Consider the following 25,570-nt stretch of genomic DNA (forward strand, 5'->3'; position numbering starts at 1 on the left):
CGGCCGGTCTCAGACAGCCCTGTTGACAGCGCTCTGGACTGAGGGCTCTAAAACCTTCAGTAAAGAGGTAAAGAGACTGCAACCTGGTGTCCTCGTTATTTACTGCACCGTACTATCTACATCCGTCACATCATTCACTGTGCGCCCCTCGGCAGGGTCACGGATCGGGCCTAGCCACCGTGACAACCCCAGAGCAGAGACTCAGAGGCCCGGTACCGGGTACCCCTCGGCCCTGCGGCAGTATGGGGATTGGCATTGTCTTGATGAAATATGCAAGGCCTTCCCTGAGATACATGTTGCCTGGATGGGAGCCTATGTTCTAAAACCTCTATATAATACTGAGCATCGATCGTGCCTTTCAGGATGTGTAAGCTGTCATGTCATAGGCACTAATGCAACTAGCGATGCAGGCTTGTGAAAGGTGCACTGGTAACAAACTGGATGGTCCCTCTCCTTGAGTCTGCAGGACAAGGTGTCTTTGGTTTCTATAAAGAATTTCACATATTGTTTCATCTGACAAAAGAACAGATATCCATTTTGCCTGAGTCCAATTTAAATGAGCTTTGGCTCAAAGAAGATGATAGACAGAGCATAGTGGCCCCAGGCAGAGCACACACCAAATCGGAGGCCGAGGGGCCCCGCCAACCAAATCGGAGGCCGAGGGTCCACACCAACCAAATCGGAGGCCGAGGGGCCCCGCCCACCAAATCGAAGGCCGAGGGGCCCCGCCCACCAAAGCGGAGGCCGAGGGTCCACACCAACCAAATCGGAGGCCGAGGGTCCCCGCCCACCAAATCGAAGGCCGAGGGGCCCCGCCCACCAAAGCGGAGGCCGAGGGTCCACACCAACCAAATCGGAGGCCGAGGGGCCCCGCCCACCAAATCGAAGGCCGAGGGGCCCCGCCCACCAAATCGGAGGCCGAGGGTCCACACCAACCAAATCGGAGGCCGAGGGGCCCTGCCCACCAAATCGAAGGCCGAGGGGCCCCGCCCACCAAAGCGGAGGCCGAGGGTCCCCGCACACCAAATCGGAGGTCGAGGGTCCCCGCCCACCAAATCGGAGGCCGAGGGTCCCCACCCACCAAATCAGAGGCTGGTCCCCGCCCACCAAATCGGAGGCCGAGGGTCCCCACCAACCAAATCGGAGGCCGAGGAGCCCCGCCCACCAAAAGTAAGTGCGGCCCCAAAAGTAAGTGCGCCCCCGGGTGCAAAAGTAAGTGCGCCCCCGGGTGCAAAAGTAAGTGCGCCCCCGGGTGCAAAAGTAAGTGCGCCCCCGGGTGCAAAAGTAAGTGCGCCCCCGGGTGCAAAAGTAAGTGCGCCCCCGGGTGCAAAAGTAAGTGCGCCCCCGGGTGCAAAAGTAAGTGCGCCCCCGGGTGCAAAAGTAAGTGCGCCCCCGGGTGCAAAAGTAAGTGCGCCCCCGGGTGCAAAAGTAAGTGCGCCCCCGGGTGCAAAAGTAAGTGCGCCTCCGGGTGCAAAAGTAAGTGCGCCCCCGGGTGCAAAAGTAAGCGCGCCCCCGGCCCCGGGTGCAAAAGTAAGCGCGCCCCCCAGTCCCGTGTGTGAAAAGTGCTGCTGTAAAGCTGGTAGCGATGTTCAAGCACCATGTATTTCCTTCAGGAAATGCCCATCTAATATAAAATTGCCTAGAATACTACTTCCTGCAATTTGTGCCAACTTCCGTGGCTTTGTCCGGAGCTAATGTCCGGAGCTAATGTCCGGAGCTAATGTCCGGAGATAAGTGACGTCACCAGTGTCCTACACCCAGGCAGAGCACTGGGGCCCCAGGCAGCATATGGGGCCCCAGGCAGAGCACAGTGGCCCCAGGCAGAGCACAGGGGCCCCAGGCAGCATATGGGGCCCCAGGCAGAGCACAGTGGTCCCAGGCAGAGCACAGGGGCCCCAGGCAGCTTATGGGGCCCCAGGCGGAGCACAGTGGCCCCAGGCAGAACATGGGGCCCCAGGCAGAGCACAGTGGCCCCAGGCAGAACATGGGGCCCCAGGCAGAGCACAGGGGCCCCAGGCAGAACATGGGGCCCCAGGCAGAGCACAGGGGCCCCAGGCAGAGCACAGGGGCCCCAGGCAGCATATGGGGCCCCAGGCAGAGCACAGGGGCCCCAGGCAGCATATGGGGCCCCAGGCAGAGCACAGGGGCCCCAGGCAGCATATGGGGCCCCAGGCAGAGCACAGTGGTCCCAGGCAGAGCACAGGGGCCCCAGGCAGCCTATGGGGCCCCAGGCAGAGCACAGTGGCCCCAGGCAGAACATGGGGCCCCAGGCAGAGCACAGGGGCCCCAGGCAGAGCACAGGGGCCCCAGGCAGCATATGGGGCCCCAGGCAGAGCACAGTGGTCCCAGGTAGAGCACAGGGGCCCCAGGCAGCCTATGGGGCCCCAGGCAGAGCACAGGGGCCCCAGGCAGCATATGGGGCCCCAGGCAGAGCACAGGGGCCCCAGGCAGCATATGGGGCCCCAGGCAGAGCACAGTGGCCCCAGGCAGAGCACAGGGGCCCCAGGCAGAACATGGGGCCCCAGGCAGAACATGGGGCCCCAGGCAGAGCACAGGGGCCCCAGGCAGAGCACAGGGGCCCCAGGCAGCATATGGGGCCCCAGGCAGAGCACAGCGATATTTTGGACCACTGTGTGGTGTTTCAGACCCCCTGTGTGATGTCTGGGGCCCTGTTCTTAAGTATATTAAAGATTAAAGTAACGTATATTAAAGTATATTATAGATCAAATTTGACACGTTTATGAGCACCATTGAGTGATATACTCAAGAATGACATAATTTTTCAACATTTTATGGTTTCAAACTGTAAACACTCAGAGTTTTTTTTACTTCAACCAGAAAACCTTAACGGTTCATAAAAAACTTGACTGTTCAGGATATGATAAAAGTCATAGTATTCTGAATCTTTAACTTATAAAGATACCTTTACATGGGGTGATTATTGGTTCCAGAGAGGCTTTCGGCCGATAATCGTACACATGGCTGGTGACAGGACAATACAATATAAACGTTCAAAGGTAAACACTGATAACATTAAAATCTAATATATAATTGCCTAGAATACTACTTCCGGCAATTTGTGCCAACTTCCGTGGCTTTGTCCGGAGATAATGTCCGGAGATAAGTGACGTCACCAGCGTCCTACACCCGCTCAGGGTGGACAAAGATATATGCCTTCGTGGTGCGCGGCACTTTTCTGATTGGTTGCCGCCTGCCGCGAGCGACCAATCAGAAATGTGCCGTACTGTCAAGAATTGTCAAGAGCTGGTGAGTGCAGCCATTTTTTGTTCTTTCTTACTATTATTTATTAATTGTATTATTCTTACATTTGAATAAATAAAGTATATATGGATTCTAGACTCCCGATTCTTTAGAATCGGGCTGCCATCTAGTAATCATCATAATATGTTTTTCTGAATTTAAAGTGAATGTGACAATAAACAAAATCATGTAGACTAAACTCATTCCTCTTGTTCCAGCAATAGACTTCCTCTTACTTACAAAAAGCAGCTTTCTAGACATTCTCTGATCTTTTTGTATAACCCTCTCCAGCACCACTGATTAGCAACTTTCTGTCATTATACATTGTGCACAGAAAGCTGGGAATCAGTGTTGGTGGTGTGGTTGGATCAGGAGGCACAAACACAGTCCTGTAGTGATAATATCCTACTGATAAAACACTGATTTTATTGAAACAGTAAAAACACAGCCTAATAACGTAAAAAACACTGGATTCAGGACTCTGCGTCGGTATCACACTAGTCTCACTACATAGCAAAAACCTGATTACAGATTCCTTTTTTAACGCTCTACATTTCATTTGACATGTATTTTTGAAAACTGCTCAACTCTGGCAATATCTAAGAAATGCCATGCCTTTTTGTCTGGCTTGAACAGGCATGTCTTCTTTTTTTTTTTAATCAAATAATTTTTATTGAAGAAAATGTGAAGAATAACAATACATACATAAACATGTATGAGTATATTAACAATATTACTTTTCTTACATTTCCAATAATACAAAAAAAAACAACAAACAAACAAAGAAAAGACCTCCCCTCCCCCCGTCACGCTTAGGCTACTTTCACACATCACGTTTGTTGTTTCAGGCACAATCTGGCGAGTTCTGAAAAAAACAGATCCGTTTTTTTTTTACGCCGGATCCCTTTTTTTCTCATAGAGTTGTATTAGCGCCGGATAACGCCTGATGGCCACACGTTTCATCCATTTTTTTTCGGAACCGTCCAAATAGTCGTCTCTCTCTCTCAAAAATGGAAAACCGGATCCGGCAGAAAAACGGATCCGTTGCATCAGTTTTTTTTACTATTTGCAACAGATCCGTTTTTTGGAACATAGCCTGGATTCTGCCTGAAACTAAAAGCCTGATGTGTGAAAGTAGCCTTACATAATCCTTGTCCGTATAATACAATGCCGTACACACTTCTATAACCCCCAATATCCTGTCTTTGATAAGATCCAAAGAAGGTAACCCAGGAAAGTCCAGCCAGCCCCCCCAGATGTTCTCATAGTGATTCATTTTACCCCTTTTCATATATACACTCCGCTCCATAGGTATAACAAAGATAACTCTATTCACAAATTCCTTTCTAGTAGGAGGGTCTTCATTCAGCCAATGGAATGTAATAGTCTTCCTTGCAACATATGGCATTCTGGCTATCGCCAGTCTACCCCATTCATCCAACGCCACCCCTTCCACACATCCTAAAATGCATATCAGTGGGTCCTGAGTAACATTTGTTTCCATCACTCTATCAAATTTAAGACCACTATTCAGAATGCCTGCAATCGGGGACAGGACCACAGCATATGTAGAATATCAGTCTCATCAATCGTACACCTCGGGCACCTAGTGTCCACTCTCAAACCAGCCTTTTTCATCCACATAGGAGTCCTATCTACCCTATGTATGGTGAATAACTGCGACACCCTCCCAGATTCACTTATAGAAATTTTTGGGACATATTGCAGAATCGACTCCCATTGGGCATCCGATATATCTCCCAAGTCTGTCAACGGATGTCTGTCCAAGAACGTGTCTAACAATCCCCTGTAGATAAGTGTTATAAAACCTCTAGTATTCCTCTGTACACCAATTATATTCAACATACCATCCATGTGTATCATTATCGGTGACCTTCTCCATTGCTTCTGAAATGCATTCCGCAGCTGCAGATACGGATAGAACATATTACGTTCCAAAGGGAACACTTTCCCAAGTGCTTCAAATGTTCTGAACGTCTCACCATCCAACAGCTGCAACACATACCATATACCTATTCTCAAAATAAAAGGGGAGAAGCCAGCGCTGCTTATGGTCAGAACGCAATACAAAAAATGCACATGTACATATTAATTTCTAACTGTATATCAAAATGAGATTGGTTTGTGGCTGACCATCACTGTTGCCGTGCGCGCTGGGTCATGCACGCCATTCTTTCTGTTTTCATTGTGATTGATCTAGGTTGCTGTACACACATACAGCAGCCCTGCCCTGCCCCAGGCTGCTTGATTTATGCACCTGTGCCTGTGTCACCCTTCATCTGTGGTGCTGGTCAGGCAGTGTGGAGGTCAGATCTGAAATGTCTTATGTTTGGACCTGGTCGACCTTTATCTGCGCGTACCCTTTCTGGCGCCATGGGAGTGATTCTGAAACGCTACAGGTACAGTTTGCATTCAGTATGGTCCGGCTTTTAATACATTTAGGAGGCCGCAATGGCATGGCGAATATAAAAAACGTAAAGTGGGATTAATGTGGTCTTGCTTCCAACACATTTAGGAGGCCGTAATGGCACAGCGAATATAAAAATCATAGCGTAGGACTGCTCCCTTATGAGAATGCCTTGGCGTGGCAGGGTGGCTCAAAGAATTGATCAATTGCTTGTTCATTTTGATATACAGTTAGAAATTAATATGTGCATGTGCACTTTTTGTATTGCGTTCTGACCATAAGCAGCGCTGGCTTCTCCCCTTTTATTTATATATACCTATTCTCCGCCACTGTCCAAAATTTCATAGGTTCAGTGTTTCGGTCAGCCGTGAATCGTACCAAATGGATGTATGACTCGTGTAATCACTTATTCCCCTCCATTGCTTAATTTTTTCCACAATTTCTCAAGCAGCGCCAGTGTTGGAAACCTTCTAGAGCACAGCCGCAATCTACCAGCCTCCAAGGAAACCAACAGTGGACCTCTCTTCACCATATGAGAAATAACCTTCCCCACTGAACTAGAAAATTCATGGTCCCTCCATCCCACCATATGCTGACATTGAGACCCAATGTAACATGGATTGGGGACAGCTAAACCTCCATCTTCCTTTGGGCGCTGTAAGGCTGTGTGCACACGTTCAGGTTTTTTCGCGGTTTTATAGCCACATGCGGAAAGTAAGCGGATCAATGCATTCCTATGTGTGCAGAATCCCCGCGATTCCGCACAAAGAATGAACATGCTGCGTTTTTTTCCGGAATGCGATTCCGCTGCGGAAAAAAATGCAATATGTGCACAAAAATTGCTGATTACATTCAAGTAATAGGATGCTTAATGTATGCTTTTTTTCACGGTTTTATCACGTTATTATATTGAAAAACCGCAAAAAATCCTGAACGTGTGCACACAGCCTAAAGATGCACGGCACAATGTTTGTGTGATGTTCTAGTAACCCCATGGACCTAGACTTACAAAATGTTGCTTTTAGCTAGGGCCGCACACTGTATACTGAATCATCGCTAAAGCACCACTACAGCATTTTTGCCTAATTTCCCTGACCTCTTCCCAACGAAGTCAGAAGTAACAGTCACAAGCTATCAATGCTAGTCTATGAGAGCCTCGTTTTGGCTCTCACAGGCATACATTGTGACTTACAGGTCACAGATTGCAGAAGACGACCAGAGTGGTGCTGATAGAAGATGATGAAGGCAGCTGGTAAATACAAGACTAAGGGTAGGAAACTTAGAGCAATAAAAAAAAAAAAAAAAAATTCTGGATTGTGGCTTTTAACTTACAAAATCATAACCAGGAAATTGTACAAGACAGACAGACTCACCATGCCAGTGTCTGCCCATAGATGAGTGCTAGTACATTTCGAGCAATGTCAAATTCTGTCCGACACTTTTGTTTCTGCCTCTTTTGCAGGATTAACCTGTAACAAAAGATGGTGGTGTGTGAGCAAAAATTATGATCGAGAAAGAAGCGACTTATGGAGCAAGATCTACAATTAAACAATTTCACAATCCACTATAAGATGAAAGGTTTGGCTCATATTTTTCTTCAATTCATCACCATTTTCAAGACGCGTATTAGGAAGCTTTCCTCAACATACCCTGCTTACCCTAGTCAGCCCTCAGCAACATAGCCCATCTCCTTTCTGTCATCGTGTACAACTTGTTGGCAGAAGACAAATACGCTCTTAACATCCACAAAAAAAAAAAAAAAACACCCCTAAAATTTGTTAAAAGCATAAATCCTGAAATGAAGCAATGTATTGTACTATTAGAACGTTGCAAAAGTGTAGTCCAATACTTAAACAATTAAAAGGAATCCATTATCAGAATATCACTTTTTCTTAAAATATCCAAGTTAAACAATTTTTTTGCAAGTTATCTATAATAAGTATTGAAATCTTGCAATTTTCACATTGGCTAAGGAACCTCACAAAATGACACTTCCTACTATAAAAGAGACCACTAGCAGTCATCTCATCCTCATCAACAGGATAACAAGGAAATTTACCACCTGCAGTATAAACAGCTGTTTTGAACAGCTGACATGTGCCCTCAATGGGCGTGGGCGAAATCGCGTTCCGCCTCAGCCTATTAACCGGTTAAGTGCCGCTGTCAAACTCTAACAGAGGCATTTAACAAGCGCTTCCGGTCATCCGGCCGGAAATGCGCGCACAGTCACGTGAACGGGGGTCATCGGTGCGTCAACATAACAACCAGAAGTCTTCTTGAGACCTCTATGTTGCTGATGCCGGATTGCTATGAGCGCCACCCTGTGGTCGGCGCTCAAAGCAATGCAGTAATTCTGCTATATAGGGGCGATCTGAGCATCGCCCCTATGTAGCAGAGCCGATCAAGTTGTGGCAGCTTCTAGCCTACCATAGAGGCTATTGAAGCATGCCAAAATTTTAAAAAAAAAGTTTTTAAAACTATGAAAAAAATTTAAAAAATATAAAAGTTTAAATCACCCCCTTTCGCCCCAATCAAAATAAAACAATAAAAAAAGAAATCAAACATACACATATTTGGTATCACTGCGTTCAGAATTGCCAGATCTATCAATAAAATAAAGGATTAACCTGATCGTTAAATGGTGTAGCGATAAAAAAAAAGTCAAAACGCCAGAATAACGTTTTTTTGGTTGCTGCGACATTGCATTTAAATGCAATCTAGGCTGATCAAGATATTGTATCTGCACCAAAATGGCCTCATTAAAAATGTCAGCTTGGCATGCAAAAAATAAGCCCTCAACCAACCCCAGATTACGAAAAATGGATACGCTACAAGAATTGGAAAATGGCGCAATTTTTTTAAAAAAAAATTTCTTAGCAAACTTTGGAATTTTTTTCACGACTTACATAAAAAAGAACCTAGATATGTTTGGTGTCTATGAACTCGTAATGACCTGGAGAATTATAATAGCAAGTCAGTTTTAGCATTCAGTGAACCTACCAAAAAAGCCAAACAAATAACAAGTGTGAGATTGCACTTTTTTTTGCAATTTCACCGCACTTGTAATTTTTATCCCGTTTTCGAGTACACGACATGCTAAAACCAATGGTTTCGTTGAAAAGTACAACTCGTTCTGCAAAAAATAAGCCCTCAATAAGGCCATATTGATGGAAAAAAAAAAAAATATGGCTCTGGGAAGAAGGGGAGCGAAAAACGAAAACGCAAAACCAAAAAAAGCTGGGGTCATGAAGGGCTTAACGTTCCTCTCTCCACGCATTGACCTCTGCACAGAGCATGTCCTCAAAACTCTTCCATAGAAATTGTGCTTTCTGCCTAGTTTTTTCTGCCCAAATGGCTGCTGTGAAGCAAATCTCTGAACTGCTGTTCACTTCTGACACCATGACTGCCCTCATATGTAGAGTATATAAAATAATGTTACAGTACATAGTTAAAAATAATATTTTACCTTAGCTATAATTAATAAACAAATTAAACCCATTTACCTTAGCTATAATTAATAAACAAATTAAACCCATTTACCTCCAAAATAGCTCACCAAACAAAGTGTCCAGCAGTGTGAAAATCAGGTCCATTATCACAAAGCGAAACAGTTCCTGTCCAACAAATGTCTCCCAGCACTAAAGATTAGGAAGAATATACACGATATCAGGATGCTATTAGCAAATAAGTCGCAGACAACAGCAGGTCTTATTATACTGAGCGACAACTATGTGTTCTATATTAAAAGTCCTTTGGGGGGCATTTTAACATAATGCATTTGTTTACTAGCTGCAACTGGGGTCGGAGGTCTATTAGCCTCAGTTACAGGGGAAATTTAGCTTCCTGGCTGAATAGTAGAGCTGACTGGGTCTATTAGGTCCTGCTCCCGCCCTACACCCAATGGTTACATGACTGCTAGGTCTGGAGGAGGAAGCACTGTCAGTGCTTCCTAATCTGTAAACATAAGCGCAAGGTTCAGTGCTGTGTATACCAAAAATGAGAAGGTAAACATGGTAATAAACTATGTTTACCTTCCCTGTGGGTAGTCTGGCTACTTATGAAAGTCGGCTCCCAAACCACACAACTTCGTACAAGTTGCTTACACTGCATAAAGTGTAGGCTACCAGCAGGCTTACAGTTTATGGGGCTGTCCAGAAGTAGTTAGTTAAAGTAAGCAGTGCAATCTGATTGCTCGCTTTGGGCAACTCCTCAAGTTTTCCCATACACCAGTTTAAAAAAAATCTAATTTTTCTGGCTATTCTTGCTCAAACTTTACACAAAGTATGGTATGACAATTTGTGAATTGCTAGAACTATTTTTGGACCATCGTCAAATGGATATTTTTACAATATGGGGATGCCGGCCCTTTGTAGACAAATACCCTAAAAGTGTTACATCCAATAAAACTTATTTCCATTAGACTGAAGCACATATTTCAGTTACACAAAAAATAACTATGAACACTCCCTCAGAAAGGTTTACCTTATTCTCTGTGTAGTTTGTTTTTCGTAATATCCAGTGATAACACAGTACACCAAGGATGACAACCTTTAGTAGAAGATTTCTGTAAGAAAAGATAGTAAAAGAAGGGATAGTTCAGAATGAGAGAGAAAAGGTACAAAAGGAATGAGAAAAGTGGGAATACATTAGACTGCCTGTAACCTGCAAATAGCAATATAGACTTCTAGTATGGGGGAGTCCAGCTTCTCCCAAAGTCCCAGCAAATGATACATGTATGGTAGCAGAAGGTTACAAAAAGACACAGCCAAAGGCAGTGGTAAAAGCATTGCCTCTACTTCTGGCTCGCCTCCTTTTCTCATTCGAGCTCGATGATCCTAGAAAAAAAAAAAAAAAAAACACACATCAGGAGGCTTAGGCCACAAGCAAATGGGCAGTCAATGGGAAATTATGAAAAGCAAAACAAACATTACATTTTGTCTCCTTTTGGTGCGTGTTTATAATGTTTCTAGCATTTTATTAATACACGCCATCTCCAGGGCATAGCATTTTCCCTTACACTCATGTCTGCAGATTACTATGTATGAAAATACAAAACATCCACATGTCAAAAGTGTGTGACCCCTCCATTCCTTAAAAAAATGCAAAAGAATGGGGCATTCGTATGTTTTACCACACTTTCACAGATTTCCCATCATGAGTTGTTACTTACTGTTTTATTAACAGTCTTGGTGGTCTATTCAATGGGTTATTCTCATTTTATGACACTGTTTTTTGAATATGAAAATAAGAATGTTTCTGATTGACTTGCTCTTTCTATCTGCTGTCATTCTGCAGCTATGAGAGCTTTTGTTTCACTAAGTTTACAGCTGGTTGCCAAGGAAATAGGCCTCCAGAGCCTGGAAAAGTATGCGCAATAACTGTATTCCAGACTGAGGAGTTAAGAGGAACCTGTCAGGTTGTAAACAAAGTCTAATTTGCGGACAGCATGGTATACAGAAGGAGAAAGTGGGCAGAACGATATATAGGTTCGTAGGGAAAAGATTCAGCGTAACCTGAAATTTCGTCATTGAAATCCCTTGAGTTTCTACACACAAGTCCAGTGGTCGGTCCTATTAGTGACCAACAGCTATCTTTGCATGCACAGTCATACAGGAAAGACTGTCAATCACTGAACTCATGTATATAAACACCCCTCCCCTCCTTCTGGCCACCACCTGTGTAGATTGAGCTGTGTGCTTGTTCAAAGGCCTGTTAGCTCTAGATGCAGATATAGTGATAACAGTGTAGGCTTCAGGATAAGCACATTGCAAGACCTGAGTGCATCACAGTAGCAGGTTAATGTCAGCTGAAGGATACTGACCATAACTATCCCTCAACGATGAGTACATATACTTTTTATGTATTAGATCTTAAAACCACTAATATTCATGTGTGAGTGAGTTTTCTAGCACATCACCTGCTAAAAAAAAAAAAACCCTGATTCATAGCAAGTGATTCATATTACAGGTGGTCGGCTATCCTGCCCACCCTCTCTCCCCTGAGAACATGCCGAATAGCCTGCCACCCAGAAGACACCATTTATCACACCCCTAGTGCAAAGAACAGGCCACCTATCCCGCCCCCAGAAGACACCATTTATCACACCCCTAGCGCGAAGAACAGGCCACCTATCCCGCCCCCAGAAGACACCATTTATCACACCCCTAGCGCGAAGAACAGGCCACCTATCCTGCCCCCAGAAGACGCCATTTATCACACCCCTAGCGCGAAGAACAGGCCACCTATCCCGCCCACATGCTGATTTAAATTAAGTCTTCTCTTGCTTTAATTACTTGCAATCTATATGGCAGGGCTGATTTGGCACAGGTACTAGGATGTAGCACTCACCTTGTGCAGGTTCTCTGCAATGACGTACACCGCCAAAGCTGAACCCAACCAACTGCCAACACACAATATCCATGAGGAGATCAGGACACACACATGCTGTAGTCTCTTTCTGAAGCCATGATTATGCTGATTCGGTCGCCGTTCACTGAGTAACTCCTGAAAACAACAAGTAGTATCACAAATTTATGAACAACATGATTATCGTCTCATAAATGACTAAAGGTGCATTTACACTTAAAGATAAGAATGCTCATTCAAGATAATCTGTGTAGACAGGCTGACGATTACTCGAGAGAAAGAGCAAAATGCTCGTTCAATGGGTGAAGTGGCCTTTTGTGCCACACACATCTTCAACATTCTTGACAGCACATCATCCTGTGTAAACAAGGCTCGGGCACCTAAAAACTATGGCACCCTATGTGCACTAAAGGATCTATTACAAATTGCTCAGTGCACATCATTAACAGTGGTCTGCCTGTGTAAACAGACTATTAAATGACCACCAATCAATTAAAGGGAGCCAGTCACCCCAAAAATTCATTTTAAATGAGCTATGCAGTGTTGAAGGGGTCTTAGTCCCTATAACAACTATGGTATACTAGCACTGTACCTGTTACAGCGCCTGTGAAAATAATTTTAACTCATATGCAAATTAGGTGGCCTTGGAGCACCGTTAGATTGGGGTTTGGTGCGCCGTTACACCTTATCATTTGCATATGGGAGGACTTTTTCCGCTTTTGATCGACAGTTACAGCGCTGACTTCCCACAGTGAGCACAGTATAGCTTCAGGCGCATGTGCGGCCATGTGGACACGCAGTGGCTGCTCACGTTCTCCTCCCTGTGTCCTTAATTCTGACATGGCTTACTATACTAATATACTCAGAAGTACAGGGAATGGCATCCAAAGAAATGAGACACAAGAGAACCCATGACAGCATTCAGATATTGTTCATTTTGCCTAAAACGCAATATGCACAAAGCCTAAAACATCCATATTCCTTTATATTCATAAGGCTAGAAGTGATCTTGTAGCACAACCCCTTTAAAGAAGCAAGGTTAGTTTGCTTTTAAATGCTGATCTATAATCTCATGGTTTTCATGAAATCTGTACAATATGGTCACCACCGTGTGGAATGTAACTGATTGAGGACATGGACTGATCGATTTAGGAGGACTGACTTCACCTTCAGCTGCATGTGAATATTCTGCTTCTGTCGCTGCACAGAATGGATTCTGTTCACTTTAAAGTCCCAGGAGCTGAATACTTTTAGAGCCAGACCGCTGGTGAAAAATCCTACTCTGAAATTTTCACCAAATGAACAAGACATTCTGCATATAAGAAAAGAAATCGGATTATTAAATAGTGAAAACTTGTCAAAATATTAAATGAATTTGTCAAAATATACACCATGCTCTTACCTATACACCAATATAATACATGTACTCAAGAAACCAAATCCAATAGTGAAAAGATAAGCCAGAGGTATGTGATATGGAAGCCAGGCCTTGTCCTTTGGACACATTGAAGAAGTATTGGACTTTGAGGAACAGCCATCATTTAGGGTATAATTACTATAATAACCATAATACATGATCGTATCCGTAAAATATCCCTAAAAACAAGAGAAAGGTGTTTAAAGAATAAGAAAAATCAACTTTTTGGGTTGTTATCTATTGGTGACTATGAAAGAACTTGTTGCAAACCACTTAAAAATAATCATACTGGCCTCTGATACTGTCTGACTTGCTCCCAAACTCAACTCTTCTGCCTATCTCTGGACATCGGCCATGACCATACTTCATTCACCTAGTTGAGGTGAATGGAGTATAGGAGTCCAATTGGCTACTGTAGTATATTAGAGTCTCCGTACACACTCACCGCTCCTGTCAGGAGCTCCAAACTAGTAAATGTCCGGGGGTTTGGTGACCCATGTGGATGGACAGCCTGTGGAGTGACAATCAACAAGACACACAAAAGGCTCATGAAGATATTAAACCCCAAAAGGGTTTTCAGGAAAACAAAATATGAGAGAACGCTGGATCCAAATCTTCCACCAATCTGCTTTAGAGCCACATGCCAGGGTCGCAGAGCACAAAGCGCTGACAGCAACGTGAGCCAGCATTTATGGAAAGTCTGTGCAGAGAAGAAGAAAAATCATATTAGATATACAATATAAATGAACATATATTAAAAAATATATAGATAAATAATGGCAATGTTCATATGTCTTACCAGGCTGATATTGTCTAATACAGAGCTGCAGCAAGGGTTAATATTTCTCCCCTTCCAAATTCCTCCACCATCCAATGTTAAGTACCTGAAACAGGCAAGAACCGACTGTAGTGAAGCACTAAAGAATGGAAAACTCCCTAACAAAAGGCTTGGAGTTATGAATGGCAAGTATTGTAATAATCTTTCCCCTACAGCAATAAGGTAATGAATTTTTTATGCAATTCCACTTTATAATATTTATCATCACACTTACGTGGAAACAGTTTTTCTCGACCTCTCTGCAGCTTTTCACACTGTTGACCACCCTCTCCTACTCTCTAGGCTCCAGTCAATAGGCATTAAGGACACTGCTCTCCTGGTTCTCTTCCTATCTTTCTGACCGCTCCTTCAGTGTATCGTTCTTTGGCTCCACTTCATCCCCTCTTCCTCTCACTGTCGGGGTACCTCAGGGCTCAGTCCTTGGCCCACTTCTCTTCTCTCTCTCTACACGGCCCCAATTGGACAGACCATGAGCAGATTTGGCTTTCAGTACCATCTTTATGCCGATGACACACAACTATATATGTCATCCCCTGACCTTACTCCCGCTGTACTACAGAACGCCAGTGACAGTCAGTCCACAGTCTCCAACATCATGTCCGCCCTCTATCTGAAACTCAACCTCTCCAACACTGAACTTCTGCACCCACCGTCTACTAACCTCTCTAAATCTGACATTTCCCTCTCCATGGGTGGTACCTTAACGCGCGCTGCCTGGGTGTTACGTTTCACACCAATCTCTCCTTCACCTCCCATATACAATCTCTTGCCCGCTTGTGCCGCTTACACCTAAAGAACATTTCTAGAATCCGCCCCTATCTCACACAGGAAACAACAAAAACCCTCACTGTCGTCTTGATCCACTCCCGCCTGGACTACTGTAACGCTCTATTATTTGCCCCCCCCTCACTCAACTTTCCCCTCTCCAGTCTATCCTTAATGCAGCAGCCAGGGTCATCTACCTGGCTAATCGGTATTCAGATGCAGCCGCTCTTCGCCAGTCATTACACTGGCTGCCCATTCATTATAGAATCCAATTCAAAGTACTTGTTCTCACCCACAAAGCTCTCCACAGTGCAGCACCCCCTTACATCCCTCCCTTATTTCTGTCTATCGGCCTAACCAACTGCTGCGCTCTGTATATGACTTTCGACTAACCTCTGCACTAATCCATACCTCCCACTCCCGTCTCCAAGACTTCTCCAGTGCTGCGCCAATCCTCTGGAATGCTCTACCCCAAGAAATTAGGAACATTCACAATTTGCATAGTTTTAGGTGCACCCTCAAAACATTTGTTCAGAGCAGCCTATCACGTTCCCTAATCAAAGTCATTTTATGTGTAAGGGCGCATGTGTAGCCCATTCACTATTTCCATCTATCCCCACTCCCTCAGGATGGCTGAACCATCATTGTAAATACTTGTACTTTTTATCTCCCCCGCCTCATTGTAGATTGTAAGCTCTCACGAGCAGGGTCGTCTTATTTTGCTTTAATTATTGTATTGTTAACATTGTTACCTATGACTGTTGTGTTTGAAACTGCTAAACTGTAAAGAACTGCGGAATATGTTGGCGCTATATAAATAAAGATTATTATTATTAACAGTTCTTTGGCTTGAGCCAAGTGCCTTTCCCCGCGGTTCTGGACTGAAGTGATACTTCCTCTCCTCCTAGTTCAGGATGGCGCCATAGGGTGGATGCATGAACATCTCCAAAATACTGTCACAGAAGCCAATTCAGTTCAGAAGACGTGAGTATATATAACATGTTTTGGAATCGGATATGTGTATACTATATGTTCACTAAGTTTCCCTATATCTGGCCTAGTAGCGAAAGCAGCTGTGGCCTCATCCACCAATCATCAGTCAACTGCATAATCATACTGACGACTAGATGCAGCGGAGTGCTGGTTCATGACAAAGTGGGGTCAGCGGTCTGCTCACACACATATCTATATATATATATATATATATATATATATATATATATATATATATATATATATATATATACACACACACTATGGGTAGCATATGAGTAGTGTAGCAGAGGTATTACTCATCAAACTCAATTTGACAGGTGGACACGCCCCTATCAAAGTGTATCAAAGTGTGTAACCCCGCCCCTCTCCTTGTCTTCTAACAGCAGCTGTGTGGCAGCTCCCCCTCCCTTTTTATATAGTTTAATTTGTTAATACAGTGAATATTATCCCCGTAATTGTTTTATATTAGAGTTTTATATTTATATGTGATTTATAATGCGCACATTATGTATGTGGGCATGTTACAACATGAATGTTATCCCCGTAATTGTTTTATATTAGAGTTTTATATCTCATTTATATGTGATTTATTTTTTTATTGACATTTTCATAAGCCTATAGTCCCAATAATATTTATTTGACCAGCAGATAATTAATTAAAATCGCATAAAGCGTGTTAAATAGACAATACACCAAAATCATAGCGAATCAAAATGTATTAAATTGATTACTGATACGCTTCCAACAAGTTGATAATAATATCAAAAGTGTACCAATAATATTTATTCTCTTTTTATTGACATTTTCATAAGCCTATAGTCCCAATAATATTTATTTGACCAGCAGATAATTAATTAAAATCGCATAAAGCGTGTTAAATAGACATTACACCAAAATCATAGCGAATCAAAATGTATTAAATTGATTACTGATACGCTTCCAACAAGTTGATAATATCAAAAATGTACCAATAATATTTATTCTTTTTATTGACATTTTCATAAACCTATAGCCCCAATAATTTTTATTTGACCAGCAGATAATTAATTAAAATCGCATAAAGCGTGTTAAATAGACATTACACCAAAATCATAGCGAATCAAAATGTATTAAATTGATTACTGATACGCTTCCAACAAGTTGATAATAATATCAAAAATGTACCAATAATATTTATTCTCTTTTTATTGACATTTTCATAAACCTATAGCCCCAATAATATTTATTTGACCAGCAGATAATTAATTAAAATCGCATAAAGCGTGTTAAATAGACATTACACCAAAATCATAGCGAATCAAAATGTATTAAATTGATTACTGATACGCTTCCAACAAGTTGATAATAATATCAAAAGTGTACCAATAATATCAAAAGTGTACCAATAATATTTATTCTCTTTTTATTGACATTTTCATAAACCTATAGCCCCAATAATATTTATTTGACCAGCAGATAATTAATTAAAATCGCATAAAGCGTGTTAAATAGACATTACACCAAAATCATAGTGAATCAAAATGTATTAAATTGATTACTGATACGCTTCCAACAAGTTGATAATATCAAAAGTGTACCAATAATATTTATTCTCTTTTTATTGACATTTTCATAAACCTATAGTCCCAATAATATTTATTTGACCAGCAGATAATTAATTAAAAGCGCATAAAGCGTGTTAAATAGACATTACACCAAAATCATAGCGAATCATAATATTTATTTGACCAGCAGATAATTAATTAAAATCGCATAAAGCGTGTTAAATAGACATTACACTAAAATCATAGCGAATCAAAATGTATTAAATTGATTACTGATACGCTTCCAACAAGTTGATAATATCAAAAGTGTACCAACAATATTTATTCTCTTTTATTGACATCGGATATCGTAGTGACTGTGCCGTCTATTTGCACACAACCATTTTGAATCCATGTTTTGCTGACCTTAAACATTTTGTATAACAGCTGTGTTTCTCCTGATTTTTCTAACGCTGAGCGTTACCACTGCACTCATTTCTCTTTGCTGCTTCTGAATGTACAATATTCTCACCCATAGACAGTTTTCCTTTAAAAAATACGAATATTATTGAATATAATGTTTTACATATGTTACAGTATTTTATTTTTCCAGGTGTTATTTTTATTATTATTATCATTATTATTATTAAAGTATGAATATTATTGAATATAATGTTTTACATATGTTACAGTGTTTTATTTTTCCTGGTGTTACTTTAATAATAATGATAATAATAATAAAAATATGAATATTATTGAATATAATGTTTTACATATGTTACAGTATTTTATTTTTCCTGGTGTTACTTTAATAATAATGATGATAATAATAATAAAAATATGAATATTATTGAATATAATGTTTTACATATGTTACAGTATTTTATTTTTCCTGGTGTTACTTTAATAATAATAATGATAATAATAATAAAAATATGAATATTATTGAATATAATGTTTTACATATGTTACAGTGTTTTATTTTTCCTGGTGTTACTTTAATAATAATAATGATAATAATAATAATAATCATACACCGCAAAATTGTGTCAATATTGGACTACTATGAAATTTTCCATAAAAATCTTCTTGGTTATCCCAAGACACGTAAGAAACAAATGCATGACTTTTAGCACCGCCACAGACACATATATTATTCCATCTTTCTTTAATTCAACATTATTTTATCACATATTAATTTCACAGATGTCTGTGCCGTCTATTTGCACACAACCATTTTGAAACCATGTTTTGCTGACCTTAAACATTTTGTATAACAGATGTGTTTCTCCTCGCTGAGCGTTACCACTGCACTCATTTCTCTTTGCTGCTTCTGAATGTACACTATTCCCACCCATGGACAGTTTTCCTTTAAAAAATATAAGTATTATTGAATATAATGTTTTACATATGTTACAGTATTTTATTTTTTTAATAGTTACTTTTAACTATTCTTTTAGAGTGTCTAGTAGATTTATATTCTTTGTCTGATATATTTCTACACAAAGCTTCAAACTATTTTGTAATTTATAATGTATCACAGTAGTTTCATATGAAGTTACATCTTAGGCCCCATTCAGACTATTGTAATATCTGTAGCTTAAAATAGAGCCAAATAGCTACTTTCAAATCCGGACATACACCATTGATTTTAATGGGGTCTAAGGGGGTTCTATCAAGGTTTCCACATAATAGTTATGGAAAGAATAATGCTACAGAATTGGCCGCTCCAGTTATAAAACAAAAATGATGAAAATTATCCATGATGATAATGTGAAAAAGGCTTATGCAGTGGGTTTATGGATCTCTACAATAAACACCATGTGTAGAAATTTGGTTCTAGAACTTGTTGGATTAGTGAATATAATAACGTTTGTCATATTTTATAACATGCAGCTAATGATTCTTGCTTTCAACTTGTATGTAACTGGATTAAAATAAAGAATAATGACCTAGCTGATTTGGGTGATATTGTAAAACCATTTATTGTTTCTACTACTTGGCAATTGTTACATTCAGTTATTTTTATTTATTTATTTATTTATTTTTATTTATTTATTTATTTATTTATTTTTTCCTTGGAATTTGTTAGTCATTACAATTATTTTTGCTCCCAAGATAGGTTTTTAGAGCCACCAAGCTACATAAATGTGCAGGCTCCTGAATATTACAATTACAAAACATTCAAAGTTTGTTTCTCCACTTTTTGCAGATAATAAATCTTAATTTCTTTATAATTTGACTTTTAGTTATAGTTTGTTTCAATTCTTTGGCGTTCTATGTATACCGTAAATTTTGCTTCCTTTCAGTGAATAATATAAGACAAATTATTTTTATTCAAATACATCTAACTTATGTATACTTTTAAAGCTTTGTTACATTTCTAGCCAGTCTACACCATGCTGTGTAACATAAATACATGCGGCCTTGTAGTGATTTAATATAGTGCACCAAACATGATATGGTTTTTCGTTTCTCTGAACTGGCGCAAACAAAACATATAAGGTAGTACGGCACAAGACGTGAGCGTACCCGCAGCTCACTGAGCATTACCACGGTACTCACTTCTCTTTGCTGCTTCTGAATGTACAGTATTCTCATCCATGGAGAGTTCTCCTTTAAAATATGGATATTATTGAATATAATGTTTTACATATGTTACAGTATTTTATTTTCCTGGTGTTACTTTTGTTCATGTATTACTGGTCTCTTCTGCAGTTGTGATTCGTACCTTTTCTATAAAAATATGGATAAATGAATTGTCCATTATAGAACCATTTTGAATCCATGTTTTGTAGACCTTAAACATGTTGTATAACAGATGTGTTTCTCTTGATTTTTTATTTTTTTATTTTTTATTTATTTTTTATTTTTTCTTGGTTAAGGGCTCACTGATGTTTTAATAAACTTTGAATAAATAACTGTGCATACATAAGAAACCTTGCAATATATCTTTATAGAAATAATACTTCTGCACTCATGGCCACTTCTCCTCCACCTTTGCCTCCTGAACTCATCATTCACTGTGAAATAACGCAAAAATCCATCTTTGTGCTGATGGAGGCATCAACATTTTGCCATTATAAGTTTATGGCTCTGTAAAGAGAGATGAGAATTGTCGAAAGGAGCCTTCAGCAGCACACATGTGTTGTGTGTGTTTGTGTTTCTTGTGTGTGTTGCATGTGTTGTGTGTGTTCTGTATGTTGTGTGTGTGTATGTTTGTTGTGTGTGTTGTATGTGTTGTGTGTGTTTGTTGTGTGTGTGTTGCATGTGTTGTGTGTGTTCTGTATGTTGTGTGTGTGTATGTTTGTTGTTTGTGTTGTATGTGTTGTGTGTGTTCTGTATGTTATGTGTTTGCTGTGCGTGTGTTCTGTGTGTTTGTTGTGCGTGTGTTCTGTGTGTTTGTTGTGCGTGTGTTCTGTGTGTTGTGTGTGTCTGCCTCCAGCTCCTTTCGACAATTCTCATCTCTCTTTACAGAGCCATAAACTTATAATGGCAAAATGTTGATGCCTCCATCAGCACAAAGATGGATTTTTGCGTTATTTCACAGTGAATGATGAGTTCAGGAGGCAAAGGTGGAGAAGTGGCCATGAGTGCAGAAGTATTATTTCTATAAAGATATATTGCAAGGTTTCTTATGTATGCACAGTTATTTATTCAAAGTTTATTAAAACATCAGTGAGCCCTTAACCAAGAAAAAATAAAAAATAAATAAAAAAATAAAAAATAAAAAATCAAGAGAAACACATCTGTTATACAAAATGTTTAAGGTCTACAAAACATGGATTCAAAATGGTTCTATAATGGACAATTCATTTATCCATATTTTTATAGAAAAGGTACGAATCACAACTGCAGAAGAGACCAGTAATACATGAACAAAAGTAACACCAGGAAAATAAAATACTGTAACATATGTAAAACATTATATTCAATAATATCCATATTTTAAAGGAGAACTCTCCATGGATGAGAATACTGTACATTCAGAAGCAGCAAAGAGAAGTGAGTACCGTGGTAATGCTCAGTGAGCTGCGGGTACGCTCACGTCTTGTGCCGTACTACCTTATATGTTTTGTTTGCGCCAGTTCAGAGAAACGAAAAACCATATCATGTTTGGTGCACTATATTAAATCACTACAAGGCCGCATGTATTTATGTTACACAGCATGGTGTAGACTGGCTAGAAATGTAACAAAGCTTTAAAAGTATACATAAGTTAGATGTTTTTGAATAAAAATAATTTGTCTTATATTATTCACTGAAAGGAAGCAAAATTTACGGTATACATAGAACGCCAAAGAACTGAAACAAACTATAACTAAAAGTCAAATTATAAAGAAATTAAGATTTATTATCTGCAAAAAGTGGAGAAACAAACTTTGAATGTTTTGTAATTGTAATATTCAGGAGCCTGCACATTTATGTAGCTTGGTGGCTCTAAAAACCTATTTTGGGAGCAAAAATAATTGTAATGACTAACAAATTCCAAGGAAAAAATAAATAAATAAATAAATAAAAATAAATAAATAAATAAATAAAAATAACTGAATGTAACAATTGCCAAGTAGTAGAAACAATAAATGGTTTTACAATATCACCCAAATCAGCTAGGTCATTATTCTTTATTTTAATCCGGTTACATACAAGTTGAAAGCAAGAATCATTAGCTGCATGTTATAAAATATGACAAACGTTATTATATTCACTAATCCAACAAGTTCTAGAACCAAATTTCTACACATGGTGTTTATTGTAGAGATCCATAAACCCACTGCATAAGCCTTTTTCACATTATCATCATGGATAATTTTCATCATTTTTGTTTTATAACTGGAGCGGCCAATTCTGTAGCATTATTCTTTCCATAACTATTATGTGGAAACCTTGATAGAACCCCCTTAGACCCCATTAAAATCAATGGTGTATGTCCGGATTTGAAAGTAGCTATTTGGCTCTATTTTAAGCTACAGATATTACAATAGTCTGAATGGGGCCTAAGATGTAACTTCATATGAAACTACTGTGATACATTATAAATTACAAAATAGTTTGAAGCTTTGTGTAGAAATATATCAGACAAAGAATATAAATCTACTAGACACTCTAAAAGAATAGTTAAAAGTAACTATTAATAAAAATAAAATACTGTAACATATGTAAAACATTATATTCAATAATACTCATATTTTTTAAAGGAAAACTGTCCATGGGTGGGAATAGTGTACATTCAGAAGCAGCAAAGAGAAATGAGTGCAGTGGTAACGCTCAGCGAGGAGAAACACATCTGTTATACAAAATGTTTAAGGTCAGCAAAACATGGTTTCCAAATGGTTGTGTGCAAATAGACGGCACAGACATCTGTGAAATTAATATGTGATAAAATAATGTTGAATTAAAGAAAGATGGAATAATATACGTGTCTGTGGCGGTGCTAAAAGTCATGCATTTGTTTCTTACGTGTCTTGGGATAACCAAGAAGATTTTTATGGAAAATTTCATAGTCCAATATTGACACAATTTTGCGGTGTATGATTATTATTATTATTATCATTATTATTATTAAAGTAACACCAGGAAAAATAAAACACTGTAACATATGTAAAACATTATATTCAATAATATTCATATTTTTATTATTATTATCATTATTATTATTAAAGTAACACCAGGAAAAATAAAACACTGTAACATATGTAAAACATTATATTCAATAATATTCATATTTTTATTATTATTATCATTATTATTAAAGTAACACCAGGAAAAATAAAATACTGTAACATATGTAAAACATTATATTCAATAATATTCATATTTTTATTATTATTATCATTATTATTAAAGTAACACCAGGAAAAATAAAATACTGTAACATATGTAAAACATTATATTCAATAATATTCATATTTTTATTATTATCATTATTATTAAAGTAACACCAGGAAAAATAAAACACTGTAACATATGTAAAACATTATATTCAATAATATTCATATTTTTATTATTATCATTATTATTATTAAAGTAACACCTGGAAAAATAAAATACTGTAACATATGTAAAACATTATATTCAATAATATTTGTATTTTTTAAAGGAAAACTGTCTATGGGTGAGAATAGTGTACATTCAGAAGCAGCAAAGAGAAATGAGTGCAGTGGTAACGCTCAGCGAGCCGCGCTAGAAAAATCAGGAGAAACACAGCTGTTATACAAAATGTTTAAGGTCAGCAAAACATGGATTCAAAATGGTTGTGTGCAAATAGACGGCACAGTCACTACGATATCCGATGTCAATAAAAGAGAATAAATATTGTTGGTACACTTTTGATATTATTATCAACTTGTTGGAAGCGTATCAGTAATCAATTTAATACATTTTGATTCGCTATGATTTTAGTGTAATGTCTATTTAACACGCTTTATGCGATTTTAATTAATTATCTGCTGGTCAAATAAATATTATGATTCGCTATGATTTTGGTGTAATGTCTATTTAACACGCTTTATGCGATTTTAATTAATTATCTGCTGGTCAAATAAATATTATTGGGACTATAGGTTTATGAAAATGTCAATAAAAAGAGAATAAATATTATTGGTACACTTTTGATATTATTATCAATTTGTTGGAAGAGTATCAGTAACCAATTTAATACATTTTGATTCGCTATGATTTTGGTGTAATGTCTATTTAACACGCTTTATGCGCTTTTAATTAATTATCTGCTGGTCAAATATTATTGGGACTATAGGTTTATGAAAATGTCAATAAAAAGAGAATAAATATTATTGGTACACTTTTGATATTATCAACTTGTTGGAAGCGTATCAGTAATCAATTTATTACATTTTGATTCACTATGATTTTGGTGTAATGTCTATTTAACACGCTTTATGCGATTTTAATTAATTATCTGCTGGTCAAATAAATATTATTGGGGCTATAGGTTTATGAAAATGTCAATAAAAAGAGAATAAATATTATTGGTACATTTTTGATATTATTATCAACTTGTTGGAAGCGTATCAGTAATCAATTTAATACATTTTGATTCGCTATGATTTTGGTGTAATGTCTATTTAACACGCTTTATACGATTTTAATTAATTATCTGCTGGTCAAATAAATATTATTGGGGCTATAGGCTTATGAAAATGTCAATAAAAAGAGAATAAATATTATTGGTACACTTTTGATATTATTATCAACTTGTTGGAAGCGTATCAGTAATCAATTTAATACATTTTGATTCGCTATGATTTTGGTGTATTGTCTATTTAACACGCTTTATGCGATTTTAATTAATTATCTGCTGGTCAAATAAATATTATTGGGACTATAGGCTTATGAAAATGTCAATAAAAAAATAAATCACATATAAATGAGATATAAAACTCTAATATAAAACAATTACGAGGATAACGTTCATGTTGTAAAAAACTCTAATATAAAACAATTACGGGGATAACATTCATGTTGTAACATGCCCACATACATAATGTGTGCATTATAAATCACATATAAATGAGATATAAAACTCTAATATAAAACAATTACGGGGATAACATTCATGTTGTAACATGCCCACATACATAATGTGCGCATTATAAATCACATATAAATATAAAACTCTAATATAAAACAATTACGGGGATAATATTCACTGTATTAACAAATTAAACTATATAAAAAGGGAGGGGGAGCTGCCACACAGCTGCTGTTAGAAGACAAGGAGAGGGGCGGGGTTACACACTTTGATACACTTTGATAGGGGCGTGTCCACCTGTCAAATTGAGTTTGATGAGTAATACCTCTGCTACACTACTCATATGGCTTCAGGGATGCAGTTTACAGAGCAAGAGGAACGAAGCTATATAATATATATTTAATCTATATTCTATATTTAATTAAAAAAGTAGGCATTTATAAAAATATAAAAAAGATGTTACAAAAGGGGACAAAACAATATA

The 25,570-nt window shown here is 38.8% G+C and overlaps 1 protein-coding gene across 2 annotated transcripts in view; it reads right to left on the bottom strand.

Moving 5' to 3' along the window:
- Positions 1 to 25,570, bottom strand: part of TMC6 (transmembrane channel like 6) — a 165,526-nt gene that overhangs the window by 20,491 nt on the left and 119,465 nt on the right. For both annotated transcript variants that reach the window (XM_077251349.1, XM_077251348.1), the window contains 9 exons: positions 14,272 to 14,356; positions 13,918 to 14,172; positions 13,458 to 13,651; positions 13,223 to 13,367; positions 12,038 to 12,193; positions 10,352 to 10,524; positions 10,172 to 10,253; positions 9,230 to 9,327; positions 7,063 to 7,158 (listed from right to left, as the gene is read on the bottom strand). In XM_077251349.1, coding sequence (XP_077107464.1) covers positions 7,063 to 7,158; positions 9,230 to 9,327; positions 10,172 to 10,253; positions 10,352 to 10,524; positions 12,038 to 12,193; positions 13,223 to 13,367; positions 13,458 to 13,651; positions 13,918 to 14,172; positions 14,272 to 14,356 — 1,284 coding nt within the window. The remainder of the gene's footprint in view (positions 1 to 7,062; positions 7,159 to 9,229; positions 9,328 to 10,171; positions 10,254 to 10,351; positions 10,525 to 12,037; positions 12,194 to 13,222; positions 13,368 to 13,457; positions 13,652 to 13,917; positions 14,173 to 14,271; positions 14,357 to 25,570) is intronic.

The sequence above is a fragment of the Ranitomeya variabilis genome, chromosome 4, assembly GCF_051348905.1.
Source record: "Ranitomeya variabilis isolate aRanVar5 chromosome 4, aRanVar5.hap1, whole genome shotgun sequence".
NCBI lineage: Eukaryota > Metazoa > Chordata > Amphibia > Anura > Dendrobatidae > Ranitomeya > Ranitomeya variabilis.